At 36.0% G+C, this 21,263-nt stretch overlaps 1 protein-coding gene across 1 annotated transcript; it reads left to right on the top strand.

The window, feature by feature from the left end:
• Positions 1-2,266: 2,266 nt before the first annotated feature.
• On the top strand, positions 2,267-20,430 carry LOC120430949 (amyloid protein-binding protein 2-like). The gene is made up of 5 exons (XM_039596076.2): positions 2,267-2,965; positions 11,283-11,758; positions 11,820-12,170; positions 12,233-13,178; positions 19,379-20,430. The coding sequence occupies exons 1-5, from the start codon at positions 2,825-2,827 to the stop codon at positions 19,616-19,618; spliced, it is 2,154 nt and encodes a 717-aa protein (XP_039452010.1). The 5' UTR covers positions 2,267-2,824; the 3' UTR covers positions 19,619-20,430.
• Positions 20,431-21,263: the final 833 nt, after the last annotated feature.

The following is a 21,263-nucleotide window of genomic DNA, read 5'->3' as shown; positions in this document are numbered from 1 at the left end:
TTTAATTAAGCTAAATTTAGTTCAATTTAGTTAAATTCCGTTAAATTTCGTTAATTAAGTTAAATTAATTTCATTTCAGTTTTATTTATTTATTTTTTAAATTTATTATTGTTTAGTTTGATTATAATTTGAAACTATTAGTTAAATTTGGATTTATTTAGTTAAATTTAGATACATTTAGTTTAAATTTGTGAAATTTTGTTAAAGTTTAGTTAAAATGAATAAAATTTAGTTTTATTTGGTTAATTTTAGTTAATTTCAGTGAAATTTAGTTTTATTTTATTAAATTTGTTCAGTTCAATTCAATTCAGTTAAATTTAATTTAATTTAGTTTAAATTTAGTGAAAATATTTAAAAATTTGTTAAAATTCGTATATTTATTTTGAGATTCTGTAGTCTTGTTTTTTTTTTAAAGTTTTTTTGTCATTTTGTTGTTTTTTATGATCGTTGTTATGTATTCTTGGATTTTACTTTATTATTATTTTTACATTCTTTTATTTTAATATCATTAATAATATACTTAATCTTTTGTATTTTTTTGTTTTAGCCGGTTTGAGTATTTGCTTGCTATTAAAAGATGTGTTCTTATATTTTTTTGTGTGTTTTGTATTGTGGTTGTGTATTTTTATCTTTTTTTGGTGGCTTAAGATTTTATGTTGTTTGTGTTTTATCTTTGTATTTTTTTTAAATTTTTTTGATTTTTATAATTGTGTATAGTTGCTTTATTTTGTTTGTATAAATAAATTTGTGTTTTTTCACTTCTATTTTTTTTGTCTGTCGATGACTTGATTTGGGGTAATCGATGGCCCAGTTAGTGAACGGGAACCACACACCACCATCACACACTGAACCCCGCTGTGCTGAATCTCTGCAACATCTGGTGCTGATGAAGGATTGTGCTAGGACTTCAGCAGCGCAGGATCGTACTTGAAGGTTGTCGCTGTCGAATTCCCCGGAACATGGCATCGGCCTTAACCCCAGGTACCGGAACGATCACTGCGTGCGGTGACAATCGCTTGGCCGGCGAAACCGGCTACTCCACAACCGGCGTCTTTGGGCGCACATTTTGGTCCCGAACGACGACGTCGCTCCCATACCATGGCAGCAGGCGGTTCAATCGGGAAAAGAGAACGTTCGCGACAGGACGTTTTCGTTTTAAACTCGCCACGGCGAGGACGACCCCAGAGAGAAGAACCCAATCGTCACGTTGAGCGGCTGGGTATGGTCTGGGCCGTCGGATTGAGGGGACACTGCTGCATGACACGCTCGATGAGGGGATTCACTTTGTTGGGCTGGACTTGGGGATGCGGTCGCGGTAGTGAGGGCGGAATGATGACACGTTTCACGTTTCTGGGTTCCTCGATGCGGTCATTGTCGTCGGAGAAGCCGTGATGTTCTCCGACCGGGTTGGAGGTGGGAGACGGGTGGCAGCGGGTCGAGGTTAACGTTTTGCTGAAATAAGTAAAATAAACAGTCAGTAATCTAAGGTTCAACTTCTATAAATCTTTTACTCACCATCGCCTCAGACGGCCGCTTCACATTGGTTCTCCCCCATATCTTCTGCACCCCAATCCGGTCAACCGGTGCGGAAAATGGCAAACGTCAGCGACGTCTTCTTCGCCGGTGTAACCCGCTTCCCCCGGGAGCGAAATTGAACTCTCCAGCCGTGGCCTCCTTCAGTCTCCGATTCCTGCTCCATTCCGGACACTCCTGGAGAACCGATTTGCATCTCACTGGGGAAGTCTTCGGCGCCGGTTCTCGCATTGCGGACGTGCTTCAAACCGCGCGGACGCAGCATCTTTCAACGTTGGGCGACTTCTGGATCGGGGAAACCGGGGAAACGCGGCCGGGGGAACTCCGGAACACGTCCGCGAGCTTTCTTTATTGGAACTGGTGATGACGACTAAACACGTGAAATTGCAAATTTTTGACAGCTGCTGGTCGTGTTACGAAAGGGGATTGTGTGCGTGAGAGCGGCAAAGAACAAATATGTTGGTATGTGTGTGCAAAACAAATATACAATTTTTTAAGGATTGTGTCCATACTAAAGCGTCTTAACTGGCCCTGGCGATGCCCGATAATCGCCCGCAGCCCCCCCTAAAGTTAGAGTGGGATATGCAGATGCTTTTTGGATCAAAAATCTTTCCTTCCCCTAAAATGTCTGCCAAAAACTTGCGAGCAAAGACAAATCTGTACTCATCTGGCATCGCTTCGCCGTCCCACTGACAGATCTCGAAGCGAGCAGCCACTTTTTCTTTTCATTCATCATCTGCCAGATTGGCTGGCGATTTTTTACGGAAAAGAAGTCAAACTCGGCCGTGCTCGCGCGAACGGAATCTGCCAGGATCCGTCGCGGATTTCGGAACTTATTAGTGCGTTAGTGTAAATGAGTTGGATTAGGGGAACTTTAAAAAGTTGAAGTTTGTTGATTTTTCGGTTGTGCAATTTGGGGAGCGATTTTCGAAGGAGGAAAACTCGACGTGAAAAAAAAACTTCCGGATTTGTTCCGTGAAGGGGGTTCGTGTGGCAAGTGTGTTTGTGTCCTCTTTTTTTTTCTTTTTGCCTGCTGGAGACCCTAAAGTGAAACCACAAAATTGAAAGTGACACTTTTTCTCGTGGCATAAAATTGCTGCAGCAGCCAGCTGGAGGAGGAGACGAAGCAAGGAGGAGCAGGAAGATTCAAGGCCCACTTGTTTCGGTGACCTCGTCTCGGATGAGCTTGTGTTGTTGTTGGTGGTGACCTGGTCTTCAGCAGGTTCAACAATACACACACGGAAGTGATTTCTAATCGTTGGTGCAGAAGCAACACAAAGAGTTCGGAAAGATGGCCAAGGAACCTGCCTCGCTGTACAACCAGTGCCTGCTGGCCTACGTGAAAAACCTGAATCACAACGTTGCCAGCCTGGACCGGATTGCCGAGCTGCGGCACCTGCCGACGGCGATTCTGGCCACGGTCTACGAAGAGGTGAGCGCGTCAACTCTTTACTTCCGGGATTTACATTACGACGGAATTAATCCGAGAGTTTTTCCCCACCCAAGGACATCCCAAAGGTTACAGCTCCCTGACAGTTGTCCCGTTTTCAACACCCCCCCCACCCCCACGACCACATCCCAAACAAACCTGGGCCCGAGGGAAAGTCTTGTCTTGAGAAGAAAAATCTTTCCTCTCTTGTTGCACGACGACGGCGATGGGACATAGAAAATCGCACAAATTTGCCACTGGCTGACGAAGAGCGGCCAGCCTCAAACACACGTGTGAATGGGGGAGGCAAAGTGTTCAGTAGGGTTGTGTGCTGCCCAGTGTGGACACAAAACATTAGATTGGCCTAAAAAAAAGTCGTCCAAATTTGGGTTTGAAATTAGTTGATCTAAATTTAGATGTGTTAAAAATATACCAATCACTTTGGGCTATAATCAAATTTGACCTAATCATGTAGCTAAATAAAAAAAAAAACGACTGAATCTTTAAAAAGAGAAGCTGTCTTTAACTTTTTCGATACTATCGATGTGCCATTATTTATATTCTTCAAATTTGCCTTGTTTGTTTTAAGTTGCTTTAATTGAATCTTGGGGTTGATACCCATATTGATACGAAGCGAAATATGGCTGTTTTTTTTCGAGAGTATGTTTGAGAAATATGGTATTTTGTGAAAATTTAAGTATTTCATTCAAAAAATTCTAAAACAATAAAAATTCATGCAAAATTTCGAATCGTTTGATACTCATATTGCTGAATATATTTTTTTGAATATTTTCGAGAAAATACGGTATTTTGTGAAAATTTTAGTATTTCATTCAAAAAACTCTTATACAGTGAAAATGCATGCAAAAGTTTGAATCGTTTGATACCCATATTGCAAATAATGAAAACATGAGTACTTCAAAAAAATACAGTATTTTGTGATTTTTTTTTCAGTACCGACATTGGGTCTTGGGGTGAGATTGGGTCAAAGTAATTTTTTACGGATTTTACCATTTCTCAGATTCTTCTCAATGAAACTGAATTCTATTAAAAGGGTTGTGTATGGGACATCTTATGATCATTTCGCTGAAAAAATCTCGTTCCTAGAACAAATCCTGTTATTTTGCAGCTGTCTAAAGTTGAGGTACGTTTTTGGCCAAAAATGGCCTCTCGAAAAATCATTTTTCTAATATTTTTGTTGGAATTGCTCTAAAACTACCCAAATGTTTGAAAATCTCCACTTCAAACATTGTACACAGAAAAAAATAATGTAAATTTGGAAGCTGTAATTTTTGAAGGTTGAATATTAATTCTTTAATGATGTAATTTTACCACAATTTAGACTGAAAAAGTGACATTACACCAGAAAAGTGGTAAAATTACTCATTTCCAGAGGTAAAATTACACCTTTTTTCTGACATTAAAGATGTACCCCTTCCCAGATGTAATGTTACCATGATTTTTTTTTCTGTGTAGCGTGTCAATACGATTCTCTCAAACAAGAAACCTGGAGTTTTTTTTGAAAAGGTCCTATAAACCAAATTTTAATTTTTTGCTTTTTGGGTGTTTTTGAATACCCCTGACTCAAAGCGGTTCTAAAAACACCCAAAAAGCAAAAATTTAAAATTTGGTTTATAGGTCCTTTTCAAAAAAAACTCCAGAAACACTGTTGGATGACTTGTTTTTACCATATCGTTGTATTTGAGCATCATTTTAGTTTCATTTGACCCAATGTCACCCCCTCTAAGAGATTGGGTCAATTTTCAAACTATTGGCATTTAAGGTAGTGTTCATAAAAATCCACCATATTTTGGCAAAATGTTAGTAAACTATCTAAGAACAAAGCTTCGTTGAAAGATTCGCGATGTTATTTAAATTGTTTTTGTTATTAAGAAATTACGAGAGGTGTATCGTTTTTTGACCCATAGTCACCCTTACTGACGGTATTTATACTTTGAAACCTACCATATTATCAAAAAAATATGTTCTAAGAGGAAGTTTGAAAATAAAACATTATTTGGTTGGTTTTAGTAAATTTTAGAAATATATTAAATATAAGTTATCGTCCGTTGTCGTCGATACAATTATCGCCGATAGAACTATCGCTATCGAACCTCGATAATTTTATCGCTAACAACCTTGATATTTCGACGCCAACATTTCAAAAAGCATCATGTACAAACCATGCGTTTTGAGAAAAACGCATTTGAATGTTGAGCATCCATTTTCAATTCCCATTTTAATATACAAGCAAAATAAGATGTTCTAATGATAACAAACGATGAAAAACGTTGCTTTTGTTGATACTTGATCATCCATATTCAATAAAACATTATTTCCGTAATTTTATTTGAGAAAAACAAACATAACTTCTTTTGAAATCACCAACGTTTATATCACCCTGCTGGCATTGAGGGGGACGCTTTGTTATGATTCGGTTTTCTTCGCCGAATGTACATGGCGCTTTGTTCATGCATGTTGCTTTTTTTTCGTCACGAGGTTCATGTAGTCTTTTGTTTGACAGATTGACAGGGCTATATAAACATGGACTGCTGATGGCAGAGATTTTGTTTATGTTACTTTATTTAAAATCATAATTAAACATACTTTACTGAAGTAACTTTTGCTCATTTTTGGTGGAGAGGTAGCTTATTAGTAGTACTTTCAGAATATGCAATAACCCAGAAAGTGTCAAAATGTACATGATGCCTTTTGAAATGCTACCGTCGATTTATGTACTTTTTTAAGGCCGGTTCTCACCTAAACGACCTATCGTTGGTTAGGGAATCGAAAACCTTTCAAACGTGCCTAAAAGTTTGAAGATCTGGCAACCCTTTCTCATGTAATGGCCACTTAGTGATATTCCGAATCTAGGAAAATTAGATGAACTTGTCTCCAAACCCTTCATTGTTGGTAGAGAGTAAGGAGGGCATCAACCACGTAGGTGGATAAAATATCCAACCTTCTATTTCTACTTTCACAATTTAAATGATGTTTATACCATTCTAAATTTGTTTGGTATAACCCGCCCTTTCTGTATACTACGGAATAGTTTAGAACAAGTTCTCTAAAGATATAATTTGTTTGTTCAAAGATAATTTTTAACAATCTTATTATTGGTTAGACCGTTTTTATTTTTCCAAATGTTTTTGGAATGCAAAATCCATAAGAAATTTATTTTATTCTTTCAAAAAATGAAATATTTTTAAACACTTGTCAAACACTCTTCGTAAATGGAAAAAAAATCAATCGAATCCAAATTCAAAAATCATATCAAATTTAAATACACAGCAATTCCCCACGAAAACAGCATGATTCGAAAAAAAAAACTCTGAGATACGATTTTTTGAAAATAAAAACTAGGTTTTTCGACGCCACGCGCAAAAATGGAAAAATGACGAATACGGGAAAAAATCGACTTTTTTCACTAAAACTGCGATAACTTGAAAATTTCAACAATGACCTATCCAAAAAAAAAAAAATCAAACCATCCACATTAACGACCCCCGGGTCTTTTGTGGTCTCTATTGCAAGTTTCTGCTCGAACCTAGGAGTCCGAAGGCTTGAATGGGGAGAGCACCCAAACCTCTTTTTACTCCAAGGAACCTTCCACCCTAGTGTTTGAACTGACGACCTTTGAATTCCGAGTCCAACCGCCGCCAGCGATTCCACCGGAGTAGGCTTGGTTTGGTGTGTTGTTTGTACTTATGGCATGGAGACGACTCCTACACCTGGAATGACTTAACGGCCTAACAACCAAGGCCGGGACCGACATTTTACTTCCTCATCCGATGGAAGGTTGCAGCAGATGGGAATCGAACCCAGAATCATCAAGAAGTCCAAGTTAGGGTACCAAAATTTTCGTAAAATACGCAACTTTTGGTACCCTAACATGAGTAGGTCATCGCTGAAATTTTAAAATTATCGCAGTTTTAGTGAAAAAGTGTTTTTTTTTTCCGTTTTCGTCATTTTTCCATTTTGGCGCGTGGCGCGTCGAAAAACCTAGTTTTCATTTTCAAAAAATCGTATCTCAGAGTAGTGAAAACATAACTCCACCATTTTTGGATATGTTATGTGAAATTTTCCGAGGAATCCGATAAAAATATTTTCAGACATAGGCTCTTTGGTCCCGAGACCTTCAAAACAGCATTTTAAGTTTTCATACGACCTTTTCAAATGTTTAGCTAGATTTTTGAAACTTCTTACTATTTTTCCCAAATAGCCAAACTAATCACCTTTCTTTTGCTTCTAGGACAGCTAAAATCGGATGAAATGGCGCGGGGATAGGATTTTTTGAAAAAAAAGTGTTTTTTTGCGAAAATCGACGAAAATGGCCATTTTTTGGACCACACTAACACGGCGTAGGTCAAAATGGCCAAACGAAAAAATACGGGTCTAATTATTGATCCTTGCACTGTAACTTGGATTTGGCCCGCACTTTTTTCACGCACTTTTGACAACAAATTTTCCAAAAACTAGGCAACCAGCAGTTGTTTATTTACATTTCCAGTCGCAGTTTCCACCAAACCGGACATTCGCACTTTAAAATTGCGATTTACAGGTGAGCAACATCGGCTCGCTTTGATCATTTTTTGAGAAAATTAAAATTTCCCAAGCCAGTTTGACAAGTCGCAATAGTGCGATCGATAGCAATAATTTAGTGCGAAGTCCAAGTTAGTGAGAATTGCGCAATATTTCGGCCAACATATTTTTTATAGATTTTTTAAACAGTCGTCACCATGTCAACAATACTAGGAAGTCTCTTCTTCAGCAAGTGCAAACAATACTCTCGACCAGTACGATGTAGTGGGATTAACCTGCAGATTAAGCTCAAGTAGTGGTAGAACGGCGCAAGTCATAGTCATAGCCACAACAACAACTGATAAGAGAAATGCGACAAATCCGTGTTTGTTTTCGTTTGCACATCGGAGCTTAGTATTGTATGGAGAAGTCATCCAGGTACGGAGTGGACCATCTGCTCGTGATAAGGTTTTTTTTTGTTTTTTTATTTGAGGCAATGAGCTCAAATCTGCTCGGGTTGCCCCACTAGTTGATGCCGTCCAATAGCAGGTCTAATTGATGAGCGCTAATTTATGACGCAGCAGTTATAATTTTTTGGACACCGTGTGCCGAGCCACCAGTCGTGATGCGCGAAATGTTCAGGTGCAGGATTTTGGTGAATGAATCATCGATTAAATATTGTTGAAATGCTTACGAAATGAGCGCTGAAGGATTGCCAAGTCGCAGATTTTTTCGCACACCATCTTATCGGGAATCATGGGGGGTTTCTGGCATATTTGCGCTCAGAGGCAGAGTAAAGATGAAATTTCAAAAGAAAAAAGTAATCAAACAGTGAACCCCAGCCAAGGACGTGTCGGGCTGATATAAAGGTTCAACCATCGTGGTTCATGTGCTCGTTTGTTTATAAAATATAACGATTGAAGCGTCTCGTCATCGATGTACAGTGTACACGGAATAAAAAATATGGGTTATTCTGCCTCAAAAGTACACAGCACACAAAATCAACATTTTCTGATCAAGCTTAAATTTGGTGGGGCTGTTAATACCATCAAAACAAGCAAAAATCACGATTTTCGTACAAATCGGACCACCCTAAAGTTTCAAATTGCGATATCCTGGAATCGCAAGTCGTACAAAGTCGAGCAAGGACTCATTTTAAAGAAATTTAGTCCATTTTCCAAGTGAAAATTTCTAATAATTTTCACATTGAGAGCATATTTTAAATAAAGTTTTGACATAACCATCATTTTCTTGAAAAAAGTTGTGTTTTCCATTTGGATTCAATATTTTATTTTTAGTTAACAAGGTATTAAATTTTGAAGGAAAGTCGATTTTGACTTTGAATTTTGATTTCAATTTTGCACTTTTTTGTCACGATTGAGGTGGAATGACCCATATGCCAAAAACAGCAAGCTGAGAAAAAAAGCAAATTTCATGTTTTTTGGATTGGATGTACACTTCCATGCAACTTTCAATTAACCCTCTACTGCCTAAATTATTTTTTTCGGATTTTTTTTTAATTTTCCCGTGTGGAGGAGGTCCTTTTGAGCAACTTTTGTTCTACGAAAAACCTATCTAATTTTTTCATGCTTTTACAGTCACTTTTTCAAATTTTTGCTTGTTTTTTTATATTTCACTACTACTTTTTTTATTTAAAATATAGGAAATGTTAGCAAAAACTCAGCCAAAGTTGACCCCAAAAAAATGACATTTTTGAAATCATTGGCAAAGTCACATCAAAACAAGTCCAACTTTCAACCCTGAAATTTTAAAAAATTTAAAGAGTTCTACTTTCCAATGTTTTTTAAAGATCAAAAATTGTTTTTTTTTTGCATTTTTTTTTAAATTGAGACCCGTCTAAAGGCGGTGTTGGATTGTAGAGGGTTAAATTTACATCAAGCAATACTATGCGTAATCGGCCGATTTCGACCAATTTTAATCTCAGTATTTTTTATTTGGTTAAAAAGTTTGGGAGTGAATGTTTCTCCCTTTTGAAATGTTAGTTTTGATTCAAAAAAATTGTGAATATTTATTTCGAAAACCCGAGCAGACGGAAATCACTTGGGAATAACATTGTTTGATAATTGAAAATACAAGATTTGTTATTCGTCGTTATGATTTTTTTTGTTATTGTAATAGCAGACTAATAACATTTTTAGCTTTTCTTCGAACAAATTTGTTTTTTTTTTTGTTATTTTAACAACTAATCCGATCATCCCAATATTTTTTTTATCTTTTTTCTGTTATTTAACTCTTATGTAAAAATGGACTTTTCAAAAAGAATCCATAACATTTTCTGTTATATCAACAGTATTTGTTATTGAAACGGCATAGATTTTGTTATTCTTGTTTACCCGGGAAAATCATAAAATTTCCAAATTTTTCATTTTTTTAACATTAAAAATTGGCTGAAATTACAAAATATGGTAAACTTAAATTTCTTGTTTATTTTTCTTTAATTCGCCTTTTCAAACAATAATTTAGATTTCCTCCTATTTTCGACAACAGACAATAATGAACAATATTTCTAGATTAAATTTTCAAAAGGTGCATAGAAAACCCATGACTCATAGGCTATTTTGAAAATTTACTCTAAATTTTAAAAATCTAAAAACGGGAATTTCAGATTTGATTTTTTTTATTAAGAGCTGAAGTCAAAAAAAAATGTTTACCTGAAATTTAATGTTTTTTTCCAAAAATACGATTTGCGATTTTTTGTCTCCCAAAACATATCGAAACAAATAAAAAATTAAAAATAAAATTGTGCTGGGACCGTGGTGTAGGGGCAACCGTGGTTGCCTCTCACCCAGTCGGCTTGGGTTCGATCCCAGACGGTCCCGGTGGCATTTTTCGAGACGAGATTAGTCTGATCACGCCTTGCGGAACCTTAAAAAAATATATTTTCGACAATAGACAACAATGAACAAAATTTCTAGTTTAAATTTTCAAAAGGTGCATAGAAAACCCATGACTCATAGGTTATTTTGAAAATATACTCTGGGTTTTAAAAATTTAAAAACGAGAATTTTTCCATTAAAGTTAAACTAGCTGGTTAGGTATATTTTGAAAACAATGCACTTTATTTAAAAATCTTTAAAGTACTTTTCGATTGCAAATTTGATTATTCATTAAGAGCTGAAATCAAAAAAAAAAAAATCCTGAATTTTAAAATGTGCGTTTTTTTTATCTTCCAAAACATATTAAAACAAATCAAAAATTAAAGCATACCAATTTTGAGAAATTATTTTTGTTGTAAAAAAAATAATTTAAAAGGTACAAAAAAAAGTGTACCTATTTTTTTCTGAATAGTCCTCATAAATATCTAGAACTTTGCCGAAGACAACATATCGATCATGAAATTCCTTTAAAAGTTGAAGATTATCGAATATGGTACGTGACCATTTTTGTATGGGCAACTTCCAAAATTGTATGGAGACTTGTATGGGTGAACCAATGACACAAAATAATTTGTTTGGAACCAAATTGAAAATAAAATAAAAATGGTCGAAATCGGCTGGTTTCGTAGAGAATTGAACAGAATCAAAAAGTTATAATTTTCGATACAAGGGTTGAAAAAATCTTCGTTTTAGCACTGAAATGGGTGATGTATCAAAAACTTACAGTTTTCAATATATAGTTTTTATTTACTTAACATATGGAAATTGGACTGTTAAAAAAATCATTTGATTTTTTTCCAAAAGCTAAAACAATAAAATAACAGAAAAGAAGTTGACACCATGCTCCTCAATAATTATCTTAATATCAATCTCTTTGCTCTCTCCTCTCTCCCCCCTCGCAGATGTGCAACTTCGACTCGCTCAAGGACATCCTGCTCGTGCAGCTGACCGACCTGGACACCTTCAACCGCCTGATCCGGCAAGCGTCGCTCAAGCAGATCATGTTCAAGTGCGTCCAAACGCTGATGACCGCGCACCGGATGGTGGTGAGCGAACTGCAGACCAACTACTGCCGCTCGACCAGCGTGTACTACCTGCAGAACGGGGCCGTGACGGGGGCGGTGCGGGACGCCTGCCTGGAGGATCATGCCGGAGCGCGGCAAAAGGGGGAGGAACGTGATAACGGGCAGGACACTAGTTGGCGGGTTGTGGCGGCGTTCGTGGACCAGATCGACAACGGGATTCGGCTGGGGTCGTTTCTGTGCGAGTCGGGTTGGCTGGAGGACTCGCTGCACGTGTTCAACATCACGCTGGACATGATCCAGCTGCTGCGGGCCAGCTACATGCGGTACCTGATCGAGCTGAACTGTATTCAGAAGTGAGACGGGTTGGGCGTTACTTGGTCTTTAGTGGTTTATTGATAATTTAATTAATTTTAGACTCCTGTGCGCCCAAACCGCGTTCTGCTGCTTCAAGGAGGCGAACGTGACCTGCGCCCAGGCGCTGGCCATCATCGACAAGCTGACCCAGCAGCACCAGCAGGACCTCAAGTCTTCGTCGCAGCCGTGCAGTTCGAGCAGTTCTTGCAGCAGTCGGAAAAGCAGTCACAGTTTTAGCAGTAGCAGCAATCATGGGGAAGATGTGGACGCACTGAGTAACATCCCCAACTCGTTGCTGGCCAACATCTACCAGCAGATTTCGGTGCTGCACTTTTACCGCAGCGAGTACGACCTGAGCTATCGGTGGAGCATCCGGGCGTTGAAGCACATCAACAAGCACACCCCGGATAGGTGAGTTGAGACGCGAATTGTACAAGTGACTTCCCCTAATCATAACGTTGTTTCTCCTTCAGAATCATCGTGGACGTCCTCCGTCAGGTCGCCAAGTCCTGCGTCGTCAAGCGCCAGTTCCAGTCGGCCAGCATGCTCATCAAGCAGGCCGTCTGCCGGGCCCGGAACAGCTTCGGCACGAACCATCAAAAGTACGCCGACGCGCTGCTCGACTACGGCTTCTTCCTGCTGAACGTGGACTCGATCGCCAACAGCGTCGCCGTCTACACCGAAGCGCACGAAATCCTCTGTCGAATCTTCGGCCCGCGCAACCTCCACGTCGCCGTAGCCCACGAAGACCTGGCCTACTGCCTGTACGTGCTAGAGTACAGCTCGGGCAAGTTCGACTCCGCCACCGCAAACGTCGAACGCGCCATCGACATCATGAAGGAACTCGTCCCCAGCAACCACCTGATGCTGGCCTCAGCCAAGCGCGTCAAAGCCCTCATCCTCGAAGAGATCGCCCTGGACACGATGGCCTCCACCATCGACTACAACCGCTGCAAAAGCCTGCTCGAGCAATCCGAAGAACTTCACCGATCCGCCCTGCACCTCTCCCTGGAAGCGTTCGGCGAGACGAACGTCCAAACCGCCAAACACTACGGCAACCTCGGACGGCTCTACCAGTCCATGTCCAAGTTTGACGACGCCGAGCAGATGCACAAGCGGGCGATCCGCATCAAAACCCACATCCTCGGTCCGTACGACTACGAGGTGGGGCTCTCGATCGGCCACCTCGCGTCCCTCTACAACTATCACATGCAGAAGCACCAGGAGGCGGAAGAGCTGTACTTGAAGAGCATCGAGATTAGCCTGCGACTGTTCGGTGAGTCGTACTCGGGGCTGGAGTACGACTACCGGGGGTTGATCCACATCTACGAGTACACCGGCGATCAGGCCCGCTACGACCAGTATTCGAACGTGCTCGAGGAGTGGCGGATGCTGCGCGAGAACAACCAGGCCGTGCGGGTGAGTATTTACTGTGTTGATGTTTCACCTTTTAAAAGGGGATAAGGGAAATTCTCCGCAGTTTCCCAAAGAGAGTTTTACTTGGATTTAGACAGGCTCATCGGTTTAAATTGTTTTAATCAATATTATTGTAACCGGTCAGTCACGACTGCTTCAAATTTTCGCAAAAACAATTTTTAACCCTCTACAACCCAACTTAACTCTTAAAATTTTGGAAAATTTTATGGTTGGAATTTTGAATTGTTTAATCTTTTTTTAAAGGTCAACTTTGGCTGACTTTTTTAAACTAACATTTCCTAAATTTTATGCATCAATAAATGTGCAGTAATTTTTGTAAAGTCCCAGACTAAGCCAAGCAAGCCAAATACGATCAAAACAAACATAAACTAAACATGATAAATTGAATTACTAGAAATTAAACAAGATATGAAATAAACACTGTTTTCAATTAAAATTAGCAACTATTTTTTCAAACTTCTATGAAACCGTGTACATGGATGCCCTTTGTTCAACCAAGCAATTCGTGGTATTAGGATAATAAATGAGAAAATTTCATCAAATCCTCAACTTCTACATTGAAATTTTCAAGTAAAAATTGGGGACTAAATGGGAAAAACTTTGTAAAACTCATATCTCATATCTTTCAAAATTTAAAAAGCTAATTATACATCATCAACTAAAACTTAAAGGTTCAGTGCTAGGATGGATGGTCTTTTTTTAATTTACAGCAAGGTCAAACACTATTTTTGAACATTTTAATTCCTTTAGACCAGCGATTCTCAACGGGGGTACCGGGCCTACTTGATTTACATGGTAGGGGGTACCGGCCTAGAAGAAGGTTGAGAATCGCTGCTTTAGACCCTGAACCGCAATAGCAAAAAATTTTTGCAGCTTTCAATTTTAAATGGAACTATTTCAAAAAACGATGCACTTAATTCTCATATCTGCAACGAAACTTTTTATTTGATTGTTCAAATATTTTTCGATACATTTCAAAAATCATTCCTATATTCATGAATTTCTAAATGCTCAGGTTCCTAAATTCCTAAATTCTTAAATTCCTGAAAACCTAAATTTCGGAATTCCTAAATTCCTGAATTCCTGGATTTCTAAATTTTTATAGCACTAAATTTCTATTTTCCTGAATTCCTTAATCTTTAAGTTATTAGATTCCTAAATTTCACAATTTCAGGGTGGCCACTCAAGTCGGGAAATCGGGAAAGTCGGGAAAAAGTCGGGAATTCGTAAAAATCCGCAAAAATCGGGAAAAAGTCGGGAATTTATGATTTTATGTCAAAAAGTCGGGAAAAGTCGGGAATTCTGAGCTTTTTTAACTCTTGAATAAATTTTGTAATATTTTGTACAATTTTCAAATTGAATTCACTCATTTCTGCTTTAGTAACTTACTTTAAATTTAAGGTTATTTTCACTATTTCAATATATTTGAGTATGGAAAAGCTGTTTAAGACCTTTAAAATCATTATGAATATTGGAGTCTTTGTCACAGATTTTCATAATATTTTTTTATGAATGATCGCTTTTAAATTTTGTTCACAAAACAAGAGGTATAGTTGATGAAAAACTAATATAAAATAGGGCGTAATGGCCAGCTTAGAATTATGATTCTATTCCATTTTGTCACATAATTGAATATTTGAAAAAGGATTCGAACTTGAGTTTGGCAATAGTTTTTTTTTTGGGTAAATATTTGTAATTGTTTAACTAAATTCATTAAGTAATTGAAAATGTGTTTTTTTCCAAATGTTGCCCTTGAACTTTTTTTGTGAGTATGGGTAAATTACCTACCATAGATAAAGCTTGATTTTCAGTTTGCGGAAAACTTAAATATTATAAAGATTTTTACGTTTTGAAAACATAAAGAAAATATTGAAATTGCAAAAAAATAATCCAAGAAATTTTTAGTTCTTGCATAATTATTTTAAAAAAATGTCTTTTCGAACAGTCGCTTAAAATAAGTGGGAAAACATAAAATCATATCAAACTGAATTTTCATTGAAAAAAAAAAAAACAGTTAAATACTGACCACTAGAAAAATTAACATTGATTAAAAAAATCAATATCAAAAATTACATAATTAAAAAGGGAACTTGGCAAAAACATTTTCTTTAATGAATTCCTTGACATCTTTCTAAATCCTTTGAATGAATAATAACAGCAATTACGTTTTAATCATTCTTTGATTTAAAATGATGATGAAGTTAAAAAAAGTATCAAAAACTATACGAAATTATAAGTATTGTTGAACTTTCGATAATTTTTCAAAGACTAATTGTTTGTGTTTCTACTCTGAATCATAATAATGAAATTACATTTTTGAAGTTTTCTCTATTATCGAATAGTTTTCAAAAAGCCGTAAGAGCCATTGGTAAACAAAGTCCTTTTTGCATCGTTATTCGACCTACTTACGAAAAATCAATATCAAAAATGCTCGAGAATGTTTATCTACACGTCCTTCAAGTGCCCCAAACTAAAAAATATGAAATGTTGTCTCATTTTCGACAAAAACAGAGGTTCAGAGGTCACGGTGGCTCTTACGGCTTTTTGAAAACTTACCCTAGATTTGTTGTTTAGTTTCTGTATTTTCAAAAAATGCCTGTATTTGGGTTTTTTTTAATTCATTGAGATTTTTTTTCGGTGGTTAATATTGACTTTTCTTATAGAGAGTTTTTTGTTTGAAATCATTCTTTAGGTAAGAAATGCATATTATTTGAGCATTCTGAAAAAGTCGGGAAAAATTCGGGAATTTGAAAATGGAATTTGAGTGGTCACCCTGCAATTTCTAAATTTATCAATTCCTAAATTTTTAAATTTATGTATTCCAAGATTTTAAAATTCCTTTATACCTAAGCTTCTAAATTCCTGAATTTCTAAATTTTAAAATTCCTAAATTCTAAAATTCCTAAATTTTTAAATTCCTATATTCTTAAATTCCCAAAATACCTAAAATCATCATTTCCCGAATTCCAAATTTCCTAAATTCCTGAATTCCTCAATTCCTGAAAATTTAAAATCCTCCATTCTTAAATTCCTGAACTCTCCAATTCCTAAATTCCTAAATTCCTGGATTTCTAAAATTATATAATCCTCAATTTCTAAATTCTCCAGTTCCAAACTTCCTAAATTTCAAAATTCCTAAATACCTTAACTCCTAAATTTTCTTAATTTATCAATTCCTAAATTCCCAAATTACTAAATTATTAAATAAATAAATTCCTAAATTCTTGTTTTCCTAAATTCCTAGTTTTGTTTTTAATTTCTAATTACCTAAACTACTCAATTCCTGAATACCTCAATTCCCAAATTCTTAAATTTCTTAATTATTGTATTCTCAAATTCTTAAATTCCTAAGTATCTGAATTCCTTAAATTCTCAAAATATCTAAAATCACAATTTCCCGAATTCCTAATTTCCTAATTTCCCGAATTGCCAAATTTCAATATTCCTAAAAACCAAAATTCTTAAATTCCTTAATTACAGAATTCCTAAATTGCTGAACTCCTACATTCCTAAATACCTAAAATCCTAAATTTTTAAATTCTTGAATTCCGAAATTCCTGAATCCCTAAATTCCTGTATTCTTAAATTCTTAGTTCCCAAATTCTTAATTTGCTTCATTTTTACATTCTTCAATTACTAATTTCCTGAATTCCTAAATTCCTCAATTCTTTAACTATAAAATTCCTAAATTACTGAATTTCAAAATTCCTAAATTCTCAAATTCCAAAATCCCTAATTCTTAAATTCCAAAATTCGAAAATTCCAAAATCCCTAATTCTTAAATTCCAAAATTCGAAAATTCCTTAATTCTTATATTCCTAAATTCCTCAATTCCTAAATTTCCAGATTCCTATATTCCGAAATCTCATTTTTTTTTAATTCTAAATTCCTAAATTTCTGAATTCTAAAATTCTTGAATTCCTGAATTACTGAATTCCAGCATCCTAAATTTATAAATCGAGCACGATCCGTTTTTTTTTTTCTTCAAATCTGAAGATTCTTTTGTTTTACTTTTCCATTTTTTTTTTTTTCAAATTAAAATGTTTAAATTCTGGAATTTAAATTTTTAAATATTTTTTGGTATTTTGTAATTTTTGATCTTTTGTAATTTTTTTAGATATTTGAATGTCTCAATTTAATTGGTTTAAAAATGTTTAATATTTTTTTGTAATTTTTTAATATTTTTGAATTTCTAAATATCTGAGTTTTACAATTCTTAAATTTTCATCGAGACGATAACGATAATCAACCGTTATCGTTATCGTTATTCTGATAATTCTATCGGCGATAACTTTATCGACGATAACGGACGATAATTTATATTTCTAAAATTGACTTGAACCTACCAAATCATGTTGAAGACTCAAGTTTCGTGTTAGTAAATATTTTTTTGATAATTTGTTATTTTCAAAGCATGAAAACTAAAAAAATCACAAAATACCGCATATTTTTCAAAATACATAAATTTATATAATTTGCAATATGGGTATCAGACGATTCGAAATTTTGCATGTATTTTAACTGTTTTAGAATTTTTTGAATGAAATACTAAATTTTTTACTAAAGACCGTATTTTCTAAAAATTACTCAAATTTTTATAATTCTCAATATAGGTATCAAACGATTGAAAATTTTGCATGCATTTTCGCTGTTTTAGAATTTTTTTTAATGAACTACTCAAATATTCACAAAATACCGTATATTTTTGAAAGTACTCAAATTTTCATGATTTGCAATATGGGTTTCAAACGAAGCGAAATTTTGCATGCATTTTTACTGTTTTAGAGTTTTTTGAATGTAATACTCAAATTTCTCAAAATATCGAATTTTCTCGAAAAAACTCAAATTTTTATATTTCGCAATATGGGTATCAAACGATTTAAAATTTTGCATGCATTAAATTACATGCAAAATATCGAATCGTTTAATACCCATATTACGAATTATATTTTTTAAGTATTTTCGAAAAAATACGGTATTTTGTGAAAGTTTGAATATTTCATTCCAAAAAATATTAAACAGTTAAAAATCATGCAGAATTTCGAATCATATTGCGATTTATTTTTTTTGTATTTTCGAGAAAATACGGTATTTTGTGAAAATTTAAGTATTCCATTCAAAAAACTATTTAACAGTAAAAATACATGCAAAATTTCGAATCTTTTGATACCCATATTGCGAATTATAAAAATTTTAGTACTTCCAAAAAAATAAGGTATTTTGTGATTTTTTTAAGTATCTCTAATTTGAAACATACCATATTATTAAAAATATATTTACTGAGAGGATGCTTGAAAATTCAACATAATTTGGTAAGTTTTTGTCAGTTTTAGAAATATATTAAAAAATAAGTTATCGTCCGTTATCGTCGATAGAATTATCGGAATAACGATAACGATAGATTATCGTTATCGTCCCGACGATAACGATAGGACTATCGTTATCGAACCGCGATAATTTTATCGTTAACAACCTTGGTTGATATTCGGTCTAATAAAACAATTCTGGATTTTATTACAGCCCAAGTTTTGCGACCCAATTTTAGTCAATTTTGAATGGTCGATAAATTAAAAAAATGCAATTTCTCAATATTTCAACACCGCCATCTTGAATTTAAAAAAAAAATCTAATTTCTAGCCTGATTTTCGATAATTCGACAAAACACATCACAAAACGGTTTATACATCATTAAAGTCATGTTATTGGTGAAAATTTGCAAAATATCATTGAATTTACAAAAATATTTTTCTCTATAAACTGATCACAAAATTCATTTTTTTTAAGAGATCAGAATTTTACTAATTTTTCGAACGGAAATGTCAATTTAAGTTTTTTTTGCCTCCTGATTTTTTAATGAAGAAGAAGTGCGTTTTTTTAAAGTTTGAGAGTTTAAAGAAGAAATAAATGAAAGAAAAAAGAAAGTTATGGGGCGGGCGGGCTAATGCCCAGTGACCTTGAAATTGTTCCGCCAGGATCTTAATTAAGACAAGCTGCATAAGCAAAATGCAAGTCTGATACAAACTAGACTTTAAAATAATTTCGCTGCCGGCTAGTGGTTATTAGAAAGAAGTATTTTTTTGTTTTTGATACTTTTATGTTTAGAAATTTTGAAAATAAAGCTCGAAATTTGAAATGTAATTTCCATTATAACCAACATGCCAACATTTTTTTCTTCCTTCCAGAACAACTTCCCCGCCGACCTGACCGAGGACTCCTCGATGGAGGAGGTGACGCGGAAGTTTTTCGAAATGTGCTCCAACATCAACTGCCTGACGGGGGAACCGAACGACGCCGCCGCCGCCGCCGACGAGCTCACAGCGGACCCCGGCGAAGGCGATCCCACCCCAAACCAAGAGGACATTTCGCCCGCAGCAGCCGCAGCAGTTTCGCCGGCCTTGGAGGACATTCTCCGAATTCTCTGAGAGAAACACAAAACACAGCGCGTGTCTTCCGCTTTGCTGCGAGTTGCGAGAGCTCAAAATTGGTTTGAAATTGTTTAAAGTTTTTTTTTTGAAATTTTCGTTCCTTGCCACACTGAGTTGAAAAGGAATAGTCTCGTGTGTTGCTCTCGCGGCTCCGGCTGCGCTCTGGCGTCGAGATTAATAAACAACACACAAACTTAATAACTGAATCAAAAAGCACAAAAATAGCGCCAGCAAGCAACACAAACGTGTCGTTCTGAGCGCGTGCGCAGAGCAACGCAGTGCAGCGTTTTCTTTGCTTTTGCTAGTAAACTTTTTAAGTCATTTGATGTGCCTATTTTTAAAACCAGAAATTATTAGCTCGCGAGCACACAGACAGCAGAAATAAGAAGAAAGATGCACCACACGTGAAGCAAAGCAAACACCATGTTATTCTCGAATAAAAAAGATATCTGTTTCCGGCTGTAGGAATGGTTACTTACGGTCATTTTTGCTTAAAACAAAGTGTCTGCAATTTAAACAAATGTTGCGCTATTTATCTGGGTGTGATACGATAGAAAGAAAAAAACTCAAGAAAACGCTATTACTGAGAGAAAGATAATAAAAACGGTTATTAGATTGCATTGCATAAAGTATTTTATGTTCGTTTTTCAACTTTAATTGCATTGTTCGTGGAAAGTGTAACGATGGCAGGTGACAGAGTAAAAATCAATTTGTTCTAATTGCTTTGGTCACTGCGCGAAACGACTCAGAACAGCGTGCTGAGTGCAATTATTTGATGAAATAAAACAAATTCTAATTAGTTGATACTATTTTAAAGGTGTTTTATACAATATCACAGTCCATGGGATCCACCGCAGTTTACTTTACACTGCTCAATTCGAGCTGTTTTGTAGAGTGATGTATACTTTCGGGCGTTTTTTTTATTTTTTTATTTGTTACTCATATCCATCGGTGCACTTACGAAGGGCGAACATCAAAAGGTTTAGGGGTGCCCACAATATGTTCAAAATTTCTACTCGGTTCTAAGTGTCTGGATGATTGAATCTTTTCACACGCAGGATCCTTTCCACCCCGGGATTCGCATTTACGACCTTTGGATTGTGAGTCCAACCATCTAAAACCGAGAATTCCCGATACTCTTAAACATTCATATCTGTCCCAGTTTTTGCAACATTGAAAAAATGACATGGTTCTTAATATATTTAAGGGATGAATTTGAAAATAAAATGGTGCAATCTAAAGTACAGACTACCTCGGTAGCTGGGCGTAGTCTAACTGGGGCAGGCGCTCGATAACTTGACTGTTATCCAGTTTAAAAGTAAACAGTCATCAAAAAACAATAACAGAGTAAAATGATTGAGGGGGCGTTTTCATGTTTTTATGATTTTTTTATCTGCTACGAAAATTTACATTTGTATGTATGTATGTATGATCCCCATACCCGCAGGCAACTTGGTCCTGGAACACATGTGAGCGCTAGGTGAACAATTCGATCATCTTTTACTCCGTAATCTGTACACCCACGTGCATAAGTTTTTTTGCACGAATTTTAGTGCTACAAATACCGGTGCATATAACAAAATGGTTTCCCTTTTCCCTCCCCAAGCGCCGGAAATTTGTAGCGGGTGTAGGGACACTTTGC

This window comes from Culex pipiens, chromosome 1 (assembly GCF_016801865.2).
Source record: "Culex pipiens pallens isolate TS chromosome 1, TS_CPP_V2, whole genome shotgun sequence".
Classification (NCBI taxonomy): Eukaryota; Metazoa; Arthropoda; class Insecta; order Diptera; family Culicidae; genus Culex; species Culex pipiens.
Note: the sequence above shows the minus strand (reverse complement) of the source record. Positions and strands in the feature narration are given on the sequence as shown.

Bases quoted from the DNA above. Each gene is read 5' to 3' on its own strand.
- LOC120430949 (XM_039596076.2), top strand. From the start codon at position 2,825: ATGGCCAAGGAACCTGCCTCGCTGTACAACCAGTGCCTGCTGGCCTAC. The intron at 11,759-11,819 runs GTGAGACGGGTT...AATTAATTTTAG, and splicing joins GAGCTGAACTGTATTCAGAA to ACTCCTGTGCGCCCAAACCG. The intron at 12,171-12,232 runs GTGAGTTGAGAC...TTTCTCCTTCAG, and splicing joins AACAAGCACACCCCGGATAG to AATCATCGTGGACGTCCTCC.